Below are 12786 nucleotides of genomic sequence, written 5' to 3' on the forward strand. Positions count from 1 at the left end.
GATGTTTGACTTTGAGCTTAGATTTGAAACAACATTGTAGTGAGAATCGCGGAATTTTAACGAAGAGGAAGATGAGTTTCCTGATTGGTTTGAAAAGTTTATACGTGGATGTATTGTCGCTAACTAGTCTTTTCAGTTTTATCAACGCACAACATTCTCATTAGCTAATGCACACCGTTACTGTTTATCAATGAGCTGAGAATCATGGTTAAAAAGGAAGACGAGAACATAATCAACCAGAACTGCGGTTTTTTTGTGATATAAGGCTCGAGGGTGAAGATTTGAACTTAAATGGCCTTTCGAGCATCATTTTGGAGGTTAAACTAGGGATCGTGACCCGAATAAAAATGAGTGACTAGAAGGCCATCCTTGCGGTACTAGAAAACGAGGCACGCCTCAAGTTTTATCCGCAACATTGCAAAAAGCGTGATGAAAATGACCGAGTGGAAGTAGCCAAACCCGAGCCTTGCTATTTCAAATGGATTAACTAACCAAGGGTGAGATCAAAATACAAAAACCTCTCCGTTGACTGTACGAGCAACCAAGTCTCATGTTAGAGGATATATATTCCGAAGTTGCTTCTAAGAGCAACTCACAAGACATTGTCATGTGATACTTGGCAGGGTGCTCTCTCTCTCTCTCTCTCTCTCTCTCTCTCTCTCTCTCTCTCTTACTTGGCAGTTCTAAAAGAGTCTGAATTGTGAACTTGTTAGAAAAACATGAGATTTGGTCAAGGATGCTGTTTTTTCTCTACATATATTTGTTTATATGGAAGGATTAATATATATAAAAAAAAACCTGCAAATATAGCTGTCGTAGAACCTGAATGGCTTCTTTCAGACTAGTCCACAAGATGGCAGACAAACTCTCAGAGAGAATCACAAAGAGTTGTAATTAATATATGTATATAATATATATATATATATATATATGTATATATATTAACTCTAATCTCAAAACACCATCCCTGGGAAGATGCTATGTTAGTTGAGACTTGAGCATAGCACCCATAAATACTGCTTCAGAAACATTGGTAATCAAGAAATTGTGCATAACATCCACAAGTCCTTAGGTAGAAGTTGATCCTCGAATAAGTTACAAGGGTCAACAAAACTCTCCCATCCACACGAAACAGAATCAACACAAAACAAAATAAAGAGTTTTTAAATTCTTAGCAACAACGGCGCGAGTCGATCTGACTGCTAACTCCACTGAGCCGATTGACTCCAAAATCCTTTCTGATCAGCACATCCCGTGCCATAGATATCTGAAAATAATAAATAAACAATAGGATTAAAATCAGACACTTTACTATTCGCATTTCAATTCATCCCCGAAATTCAAACAATGACTCAATAATTTTTTAAAAGAGAAATACATATAGCACAAGATAAGGAGGATTATGTTAGATGAGTGAAAGTTACATTTTGTAGTAAAAAAAAAAAAAAAAAAAAAGAAGAATTGAAAGATCGTACATGGGTGTGCGGTTGACTAAAAATCACTGTCGTCCTGGCTATCAATATCGGCATCGTCGTGCAAAAGATCCTCGAACGCATCGTTTTGGTTGGCAACGCACTTGTCGTGCAGATTCGGAAGTATATTTTCAATGAGAATCTGAGTAAGATTAGAGGGGCAAGTACGGTTTCCGAGTTGGATGTCACCGACATGTTCGGTCCAATCGAAATTGCAGGCCTCGGGTTTAGCCACTGCAACTTCGTCTTCTTCCTCGATACCGCTCGTTTCAAGTACGTCCCAGAATAATCGGTGTTCTATTTTTTGCGGATACACATAGAAGTGCTCGGAGCGAGTGAAAAATGCCAGTTGTGCCTCGGTAGCAAGTATGTAAGGGAAGTAGTGATGCCATATGTGTTGGGTGTTCAAGGCATGCAAATTACACTCACGTTTCACAGTACAATATTCCTCCGACCGAAACCACTTGCACTTAAACAAAACTACCCGTTTCTCGTAAGCGAACTTCAACTCCCAAACGCTGCGTATAACACCGTAAAGTTTCACCTCTTCACCTTCAATGTTCTCGAAGCAGAACACTCCACTGTTCTGGCTGACTCTGTCCTTGTCTTCGTCTTCGGTTACAAATCTTATTCCGTCAACAACGCAGCCAGAGTACAAGTTCACCTTGGCCTCGGGTCCACAAGCTAATGAGTACATGTCATTCGTCACTTCTTCCGGCTTAGTTTCCTTCAAGCTTCGAATCTGATAAGGTAATAAATACATAATAATGTACGATCAGTTCTTCAAAAACTTAATTATTAAACTGTCTTGAACATAGAAACACAGCGTTGACATACCTGCTGTACAAACCAACGTGCAAAGTTTTTAAGAAGTCTTTCTTTTTCTTCTTCCTCTTCTCCTACTTTGTGTCCTTCTGCTTCTTCTCCAGATTTTTTCTCCAGCTCATCCTCGTACTCCCTAAATGAATCTATTACAGTCTGAAACGGAAGAAGCAAGCTCGAATGAAAAATAAAAGAGTGGATATGTTCACTTACTTCATATATGGTTCTAGCTCTTCTTTACAGTGACGCAGCACGAAAATTTTGAGGTCCTCCAATTCTTCAACACTTAGTTTCACGGAATCTTGTGGCCCAAAGGGTTGAGCACTTTGTGAGAAGATGGGCATTGACGGCCTAGTCTGCGTGTCATCTAGAGTAACAATGGCATCGTCATTAATCTGAGTGTCTTCTTGATTAACAATGGCACGGTGATACATGGAGCAAAATCTAAGTGCCTCATTCGCAATGTAAGCCTCTGCAATTGAGACTTCTGCTTGAGCTCTATTTGTCACACACTTTCCGAGTTTCTCCAAATTCCTGTACACGAGAATACGAATTGTTATTTGGATTCACGATTGAAAATGGACGTCGGAAGTGCGACCAAGTACAAACCTTTCAAATGGATACAACGAACGGAAGAAAACGGGTCCACCGAATTTTGCCTGGACTGTCAAGTGCAGAGCAGAATGCACTATCATGTCAAAGAAAGACGGCGGGTAAATCTTCTCGAGCTTACAGTAAATCATCCCGAGCCTCTGTTCCAACTTGTCGAAATCGTCAAACGGTATGGCTTTGGCAAACAAACGCTGGAAGAAAGTGGCTAGTTCGCTAAATGTCGTCGTGATATCTTTCGGCAGATGTGGATGAACTGCAATCGGGAGAATGCGTTGAAGTATCACGTGACATTCGTGAGCCTCCAGCCCCGATATATTTACTTTTTCACAGCTAACATTTTTCGCGATGTCGACCGGACAAACGTCTGGGAATCTGAGTGACTTCATAAACTTACAAAACTCTATCCGTTTCTCAGGCGGCAAAGAATAACACGAAAGCCGTTTCACCAGCATGGTTCCGCTGATTTGAAGGTGCAAATCACTTCTTCTATTCAAACGACACAAGTCCAAGCGGTCTCTTTCCGAGTCCTTTGATTTCCCTTCCATGTCCAGAAGCGTTCCGATAATGTTGTCGCACAGGCTCTTTTCAACTTGCATCGCGTCGATGTTGTGTACGAGTCTAAGCTTCGACCAATAATCTAATTCCAAGAAGATACTTCTCTTCAGCCAATTACGCGTATGATCTCGGAACCGTATCCATCCACGCATATTGTTCGGATGTTTCCCCGGCTTCTGACTTCGTAGTCTGTCAAGCTCAACCAGCATGTCATCTCCAATGGGCGGTGATAGCGTCGGCGCCGATCCTAATCGAGGAAAATGATCCAAAACATATTGGGCTCCGACTCTCCAGGGATGATCACGAGGCAAGTAACGACGATGGCCCAAATAGCTGTGAGACGTCTCGAGCCCGAAATCCTTACCACCCCTGAGGTACACCATATCTGTACTGTAGCAAATCGGACACGCGTCTGACCCAGCCATATTCCATCCTGATAAGCCCTTATACATCGGGAAGTCGCCGATGGTCCACAACAGACAAGCGTGCATCCGAAACGTCTCTCCGCTCGAGGCATCGTAAGTGTCGACTCCGTTCATCCACAACTCTTTCAACTCATCCACCAGAGGCCTCAAGTAGACGTCCACGTCCAAACCGGGAGTTTCTGGTCCCTGAATCAGCATCGTCAACATCAGAAACTCCTCGTTCATACACTTCGACGGAGGCAAATTATAAGGCACCAGTGTCACAGGCCACATGTTGTACGAGTCGTCCGTGAGCTTTAAAGGGTTGAATCCTTTAGTGGCGAGACCCAAGCGAACGTTGCGCGATTCCTTCCCAAACCAAGGGTAACATTCGTCAAAATACTCCCATTCGAGGCCGTCCTTCGGGTGCCTGATCACATATTCCTCGGCGGCGCGTTTTTTCAAGTGCCACCTCATGTCTTCCGCGGTCTCTTTAGACATAAACAGCCTCTGAAGCCGAGGTTTCAATGGGAAGTAATACATCACCTTCTGAGGAATCTTCTCGCCCTTCTCATTCTCGTACTTGTACCTCGGCTCGTCACAAACCGGGCACCGGTCACAAGAGCTATGCTCTTTCCAGAACAACGCGCAATCATACTTGCAAGCATGAATCAACTCGTAGCCCATCCCAAGCTCTCGGAGTAAGTTCTTGGCAGCATGAAGTGAGGCCGGGAGGTTCGCCAATTCAGGAGAAAGGCCTTTGATTAATTGGAGTATCGTATCAAACGATTGCTCGCTCCAACCATGTTGTAGCTTCAGCTGAATCAACTTCGCCACTACATCTAATGTCTTCATTTTTTCATGGCTGGGATACAAAGGAGAGCTAGCTTCGGCTTCAGATCCGGTGCCGATAGCCTTAAGGACATCGCCAACCAAATTCTCCACAATGCTCTTTACAGATATATTCTCCGACATGCCATTGAAATCCAAGACTGTGTCCTCGTCCCGGGAAACACGGCCTTCGGATTCGAGGCGCTTGTCGTCCGTCAACTTTCTTTTCGGCTCTTCGATTATCTCTTCGCCGTGGAATATCCATCTTCTGTAGTCTCTCGAAAATCCGTTTTGAATCAAGTGAACCCCAGTGGCGTGTTTTCCATCGCGCACGCGAGTGTTCTTGCACTCTCGACACGGACAACGCCAAATGCTATATTTCAGATTTTTTTCAGCGAAATCGAGAAATGACTTAACTCCGTCTTTGTATTCCTGACAAGTTATGTCAGCCAAGTACATCCATTTCTTGTCCATCTTTCACTCGCTGCAAAAGAAACATACAAAAAAAAAGATACCCCCCCAAAAAAAAACTATATTAAAGAAAATACCAAGTGATGTTAGAAGAAGAAATAAATTACTGAACTTGGATACTAATTTATGTCATACAACAATATATTAAATAATAAAATATAAACTGAAACAGAGAAACCAAGAAGAATTGTGCACTTATTTGGGATTTAGTTCTTCGAGCTACTACTTTACAACATGTTATAATTACTGAGCAACGCGTACTGTAAGACAAGTAATATACCAGAATCCGAAGGGGAAAATAACTTAGAAATCAATGACGTAGCTAAGCCGATCATAACTAATTTGTGTGTTCTGTTTAACCAACAACCTATTTTCATTTTCATGTACATTCGTAAACGTACCTCGATGAGTTGAGTGGGAAATGGGAATCGAAGAAGGGAAACTTCAGAGCCCGAACGGGAACACGGAATAATTATATTGAGAAAGCTGGTCGAGAAGTGAGTTGTGAGAAAGAGAGAAATGGCGGTGGAGAGAGATGATAAGAGTGACGATGCGTCTTTTTGTATGTGTTTTACATTATATAATTAGGGTTTTGAAGGATGTAATCGGAGCTTTGGCGACGAACTTTGAGGCGCCAAAAGTCGCGTCTAATTGCTATGCATGGTCATTCGCACTCTCTAGTCTCCACCTTTTATTATTTGTTTGTTTATTCAAATATTCATTCATTATATAAGTTTCTAAGTTAGCACCGAATTGTAAACTTATGTTATAATTAGACAACGTCACTCCAAAATGGTCTACTACTACCCTGCTATAAATTTCATCGACTTTCAAGTTTTCAACAAGAAGAATAAAGCTCGTTGGGAAAATTATACTTAAAGTATATATCTAAATATGTTAGAATATATTTTCAACAACAACAAATAAATTAATAAAATTTGCGTATAGCAACTATGTATCAATTAAATTTCTTTCTTGAACTCACGATCGAATCATTTTTTGAGTGTTCCGTCTACAATGAAGTGAATGGGGTTATGTTTAAAATATAAACTGTCTAATGTTTTAGGTGGCTAGATATTTAATAAGAGATCATTTTTCTATAATTAAAATAGAAGAAATTGTGTGAAATAGTCTAGTCCCAACTACAATTATGGCTCAATTATATAAATAATAATAATAAACTAGCCTACTCTCACAAAATTTTAAATTTGACCCCTCCTTTTTTTCTACACTATAAATTAACCATCTTACCAAATTAAATAAACAATCATAGTAATTTAAATTAAATTGATAGCTTTGCTATGCAGATTAGATTAAACTTAACCAAAATTATTCAAAATTAGCCTTGATCCAACTTCTTTTTTACAAATTTCCTGTTCACAACAGACAAGTTTACTTTTAAATTGAATTAACCACCTAACTCAATTCAGAATTGGCCAAACTTTCATTCACTAGTACAAAATTAGGATCCTACAACGATTAGACATCCGTTATAGAAGCTTCACGACTTCTACAACGTTTACGGATCCGTTGTAGAAGCTTCTACAACGGTAGAGTTCCATTGTCTAATTTTCAAAAATTCCATAATTTCCTGCCACGGCGGTGTAAATTTCTCGCAACGGCGACACCTAAATCTTGCCGCGGAGAGTATTAAAAGTCGCTGCGGCGAGAATTATCAGAATTTTGAACTTGAATTTTTTTTTTAAACGGTAATAAAACCCGTTGTAAAAACTGGTACTTGAAAATAAACTTTAAATCCAAAAGAAAATTTTTACATCTTCAAAACATCCAAAAGCAAATATCTACATCCAAAACCAATCCAAAGTTCACAAAACCTAACTAATCATCGCATTCAATAAACGGTTGTATGTAAGTTAACAAAATCTCCACGGCGAGAATGTCTTCAAATTATCATTTATGTAAGATTTAACCTATTTTTCATATTAAACATGTTTTTCAACTAAAAAATTACCATTCAAATAAAAATTCCACAATCTCAAACATTAACAAACATATTGAAATTAAGATTAGTTTCAAACATAGAATCGAGTCTCAAACACACATAAAAAGAAAAATAATAAACGAGTCTAAAACTTAAACACACCAAACGAGTCTTAAACTTAAACTTAATCTCAAACACAACAAACTAGTCTTAAATTAAAAACTTAGAAATCCATACGATAATTATAACATACGATAATATACGATACCGTATGATAATGCACGATACAATACGATGAGATATGATACATTATAATTATAATATACCATAAAATTCATACAAATGAAATTATGTTATAATGTACGATAATATACGATAGTTTACGATACCGTACGATAATGTACGATGCAATACGATAAAATAATATTTTTAGGCATTTTAAGCGGTTAAGGTCAAATTCACGTGAAACTTTGTCATCCTAGGTCATCATAGTTCGTCGGATTCCCTCATATCTCGTCGAATTTAGTTGTATCACGTCGGAATCAAGCGTGAGAGACCGAGTGTGGGATTGAGAAGATAGATTGACTTATTTTTTAAAAATGGCATTTATGTCCGAAATATGGATAAAAGTCCAGTTTTATATATTTTTATATATGAGGTCTAGTCTTTATATTTTGTTAATTTTTAGGTCTATAAAATGAAATTTCTCTTTATGTTTTGGGTTTTTAATATATCATCTCTTTATCTAATATCATTATATACACAACCAAGTTATAATTCTGTATATATCTATTCTAATGTAACGATGACATTTGTTTTATGAGGATTCAATTTTAACTGATATTATAAAAATGATTTACAATCAGTATAATATGCTTATTTTAATTTGATATTTATATTATGTTTAATTTATTAGTCACCAAAGTGGCCGATCGAATTAGAAATTTTAAGTATCAAATTAAAATAAATTCAATTACTCATATTTATGTGATGATTTTGAGTTAAATGACATTTGGTATTTTATGATTCTTGTCATGAGTTAATTGAAGTTCATGATAATAAAATCTTTCGGATCATCCAAAGGTTTAATTCGTTTGATAATTTATGAACATTATCGTGGCCAATTGATACTTGGTTAGGTATATTTATTATATCCAAAGATTACAAATATATCTAATTTAAGTACGTCGAATGCTAATTATGTGAAAATTTATTTTTTTAGCATCAATTATGTTTACTTTATTGTATATGTTGTTGTTCTACCCAAAGGTGTTTTCAATGTATACCTTACGTTTATTTCACGTATTCTGAACCTGTATTATGGATTAGGTTTATTACTCAAAACATTAATATGTGAGCATATATTATTTATTTTTACAGATCTTTTCATGTTTCTCTTCATTCGCAAGCCACGTATATTATTAAGTTCAATGGTCTTAATTTCTCTGAATGGTCTGAACAAGTTCAGTTTCACCTCGGTGTTCTAGATCTTGATTCGGCACTCTTAAGTAAGGAACCTGCTGCTCTTACTGATGCTAGCAATGCTGACCAAAGATCTTTCCATAAAGCTTGGCAAAGATGTAACAGACTGAGCCTAATGTTTATGCGAATGAATGTAGAAGATAACATCAATAAGTCCACGTTTAAGAAAATTGAAAACGCTAATGAATTTATGAAGTTTGTGGAAGAAAGCTCTCAGTCCGACTCGGATTATAAGTCACGGGCTGGGGCACTAATGGGTAAGTTAACCACCATGAAGTTTGATGGTTCTCGTACCATGCATGAGCATGTTGTCGAAATGAAGAACATTGTAGCAAGACTAAAGACCATGGGAATAGAATTGAATGAAAATTTCATCGTAACATTTATCTTCAATTCCTTACCTCATGAGTATGGCACATTTCATGTGCATTACAACACTCTGAAGGATAAATGGAATGTGCATGAATTACAAAGTATGCTCATTCAAGAGGAAACGAGGCTTAAGAACCGGGAAATCATTTTTCCAATCTCGTTGGTCATAAAGGAGCTAGAAAGAAAACATGGAAGACCGGAAAGTGCAAGCAAGACTATCAAAGCCTAATGAGTCATCTGCCCAAATCCACAAGAAGGAACAAAACATTGATGTGTGTTGGTTCTGTAAAAAGACTGGGCACTGGCAGAAAGATTGCCTGAAACGTAAGGCATGGTTCGAAAGAAAGGGTAAGCCTAGTGCTTTTGTATGTTTCGAATCAAATTTAGCTGAAGTTCCTTATAATACTTGGTGGCTTGATTCTGGTTGTACAACTCATTTTTCAAATACGATGCAAGGATTTCTTACGACCCAAATGATAGGTGCGTTTATTACGCGTAAAACTCCTATTTCCCGGACTAAAAACTAACGAGTCCTCAAGCGTTTTTGATAGCTTTTGTATGTTTGTGAGTGATTTTCAGGTTTAAAAGTTCAATTGGATCTTGAGGAGGTTATTAGCTCATCATGTGACGATTCCGAACAATTTCAAGGAGATTCATACACATTTGGACAACTTGGAGCGAAACAAGGAACGACGTCCTCTTCGGCAGGATTTTGGGATTTTTAAATGATGATTCTGGATGATCCACTTCCATAATTGGATAGAGCTCCCTCTTAGCTTTCCAACGCATGTTTATTTGCAGAAATCGGACATCGGAGCTAGGAGTTACGACCGTTTAAAAAACGGTGTGCAGTGAACCGGGAAGCGCGCGGCGCGCGGAAAAAAGCGCGCGCCGCGCGGACGAAAATTTCGCCGTTTTCGCCTCCAGAGTCGTACGCGCGGACCGCGCGAAGCCAAAAAAATGGTCTGCGCGCCGCGCAGACAAAAGGGCGCGCCGCGCGGTCCAAAAATCAGCTTTTTCCAATGTTGCGTTTCTGAGCGAATTTTGGCCATTGGATCAAAATGAAAGGTCCAGATGGCTCCGAAAATAACCCCATTCAGCCTTAAAAGATTCATTCAAACTTGTGAATCTTGAATCTTCAATTTAGCTAGTCCTCGTGGGATCGACTCGTTCTTACGATTTATTACTATTGCGACCACGTGCACTTGCGTGTGCGAGAAAATTCGCAACACCAAACCATAAGCCAAATTGTAAAATTCATCCTAATGGGAAACATAGTCAAAGTTCAAGTTGAAGCCATTGGAACCTGTCGTTTAATCTTAGACACTGGGCATCATTTAGACATTTTCCAAACCTTTTATGTTCCTTCTGTTTCTCGCAATTTGGTTTCCATGTCTAAACTCGATAAAGCCAGGTACTCTTTTAATTTTGGGAATGGATGTTTCATTTTATTCAAACAAAATCTTTTCTTGGGTTCTAGTATTCTTTGTAATGGTTTGTACAAATTAAAGCTTGATACCCTTTTCGTTGAAACTCTGTTAACCGTGCATCATAATGTTGGTACTAAACGTGGTTTATCTAATGAATCTTCTGCTTACTTGTGGCATAAACGTTTGGGTCAAATATCCAAAGAAAGAATCGAAAGGTTGGTGAAGAATGATATCCTACCTGATTTGGATTTTACCGATCTTGAAATTTGTGTTGAGTGCACTAAGGGAAAGCACACAAAACACACAGTTAAGAAAGCAGCCACGAGAAGCTCACAACTTCTTGACGTTATACATACTGACATTTGTGGGCCATTTGACGTTCTATCACTTGGTGGAGAAAGGTATTTCATCACTTTTATCGACGACTTTTCACGTTATGGATATGTCTATTTGTTGCATGAAAAATCTCAATCGGTAGATACCCCAGAGGTGTTTGTCAATGAAGTTGAAAGACAATTAGATAGAAAGGTAAAAATTGTCAGGTCTGACGGAGGTGGTGAATACTATAGAAGATATGATAAAAGTGAATAGCGCCTTGGTCCATTTGATAAGCTCCTAGAAATCCATGGCATCTGTGCTCAATACACTATGCCAGGAACACAACAACAAAATGGTGTAGCAGAAAGGCGTAATCGTACTTTAATGGATATGGTTAGGAGTATGTTAAGCAATTTTTCTTTACCCAAATCTTTGTGGATGCATACTTTAAAGACCGTTGTATATTTATTGAGCATGGTTCCCAGTATGGCAGTTCCTAAGACACCTTTTGAACTATTGACGAGAAGGAAACCTAGTTTAAGGCACCTGTATGTTTTTGGTTGCCCAGCGGAAGTAAGAATTTATAATCCATATGAAAGGAAACTGGACTCAAGAACAATCAGTGGTTTCTTCATTGGTTATCCAGAAAAATCTAAAGGGTATCGATCATATTGTCTTAACCATAGTACGAGAATTGTTGAAACTGGTAATGTTAGGTTCATCAAAAATGGCGAAGTCAGTGGGAGTTTGGAACCACGTAATGTGGAAATCCGAGAAATTAGAGTGCAAGTACTTTTGCCTCTACCTTCTCCTCAAGTTGTTGTTTCACTTCATGATCACCATGATAATGATTCGCAAGAACAACAAATTAACGACCAATCACCACTGAATGATGTCGTATCAAAGAACCTATCATAGATGAACCACAAGAAGTCGCATTAAGAAGATCTGTAAGAGAACGAAGATCCGCTATTTCTGATGATTATGTGGTTTACCTACAAGATTCGGAATACAACTTAGGCATTGATAATGGTCCAGTTTTGTTTTCACAAGTCATAGAAAGTGAGAATTCTATTAAGTGGCTAGGCGCCATGAAAGAAGAGCTAAAATCAATGGATCACAACAAAGTTTGGGACCTTGTTGAATTGCCTGAATGTTGTAAAAGAGTCGGGTGCAAGTGGGTCTTCAAGGCCAAGCTCGACTCAACTGGAAATATCAAAAGACACAAGGCTCGACTCGTTGCCAAAGGTTTTACTCAGAAAGATGGTGTTGATTACAAAGAGATCTTTTTACCTGTCTCTAAAAAGGACTCCCTGAGGATTTTTATGGCTATGGTAGCTCATTATGATTTAGAGATCCATCAAATGAATGTGAAAACTGCATTTTTGGATGGGAATTTAGATGAAGAAGTGTTCATGAATCAGCCTAAAGGTTTTGTGGTTGACGGAAAGGAACATATGGTATGTAAATTAAAGAAGTCAATACACGGACTTAAACAAGCTTCCCGGCAATGGTATCTCAAGTTCAATGATACCGTCACATCCTTTGGATTTAAATAAAACATCGTTGATCGATGTATATATCTGAAGATCAGTGGGAGTAAGTTTATATTTCTAGTTTTGTATATTGGCGACATCTTGTTTGCTACTAATGACCTTGGTTTATTACGTCAAACCAATGAGTTTCTCTTTAAGAGGAAAGATATGTGTGAGGCATCTTATGTGATCAGAATAGAGATATCTCGTGATAAATCACAAGGATGGTTGGGATTGTCTCAAAAAGCATACATTAATAAAGTCCTTATTGAGAGATTCAAAATGGACAAGTGCTCTGCAGGTGTTGTTTCAATTCAGAAGGGAGATAAATTTAGTCTCAATCAATGTCCACAAAATGAATTGGAACGCAAACAAATGGAACAAATTCCTTATGCGTCTATTTTTGGAAGCTTGATGTACGCACAGACTTGTACCAGGTCAGATATCAGTTTTGTTGTCGGAATGCTGGGCAGGTATCAAAGTAATCCAGGAATAGATCATTGGAAAGCTGCAAAGAAAGTACTAAGGTATCTGCAAGGA

At 38.3% G+C, this 12786-nt stretch overlaps 1 protein-coding gene across 1 annotated transcript; it reads right to left on the reverse strand.

The window, feature by feature from the left end:
• Window positions 1-1603: 1603 nt before the first annotated feature.
• Window positions 1604-5170, reverse strand: LOC149379165 (uncharacterized). The gene is made up of 5 exons (XM_089603965.1): window positions 2904-5170; window positions 2591-2828; window positions 2310-2450; window positions 1662-2214; window positions 1604-1614 (listed from the first exon to the last, which is right to left on the reverse strand). The coding sequence occupies exons 1-5, from the start codon at window positions 5168-5170 to the stop codon at window positions 1604-1606; spliced, it is 3210 nt and encodes a 1069-aa protein (XP_089460091.1).
• Between the last annotated feature and the right edge of the window lie 7616 nt (window positions 5171-12786).

Source organism: Urtica dioica, chromosome 12 (genome assembly GCF_054948205.1).
Source record: "Urtica dioica subsp. dioica isolate 48M chromosome 12, U.dioica_male_clone48M_v1_H2, whole genome shotgun sequence".
Lineage (NCBI taxonomy): Eukaryota > Viridiplantae > Streptophyta > Magnoliopsida > Rosales > Urticaceae > Urtica > Urtica dioica.

What these genes read in the sequence shown, in the direction of transcription:
- LOC149379165 (XM_089603965.1), bottom strand. Translation starts at nt 5,170, where the DNA reads ATGGACAAGAAATGGATGTACTTGGCTGACATAACTTGTCAGGAATAC. An exon ending in TCGTTGTATCCATTTGAAAG is followed by an intron (nt 2,829 to 2,903) that starts GTTTGTACTTGG and finishes TCTCGTGTACAG; the next exon opens with GAATTTGGAGAAACTCGGAA. An exon ending in CACGTTGGTTTGTACAGCAG is followed by an intron (nt 2,215 to 2,309) that starts GTATGTCAACGC and finishes TTACCTTATCAG; the next exon opens with ATTCGAAGCTTGAAGGAAAC.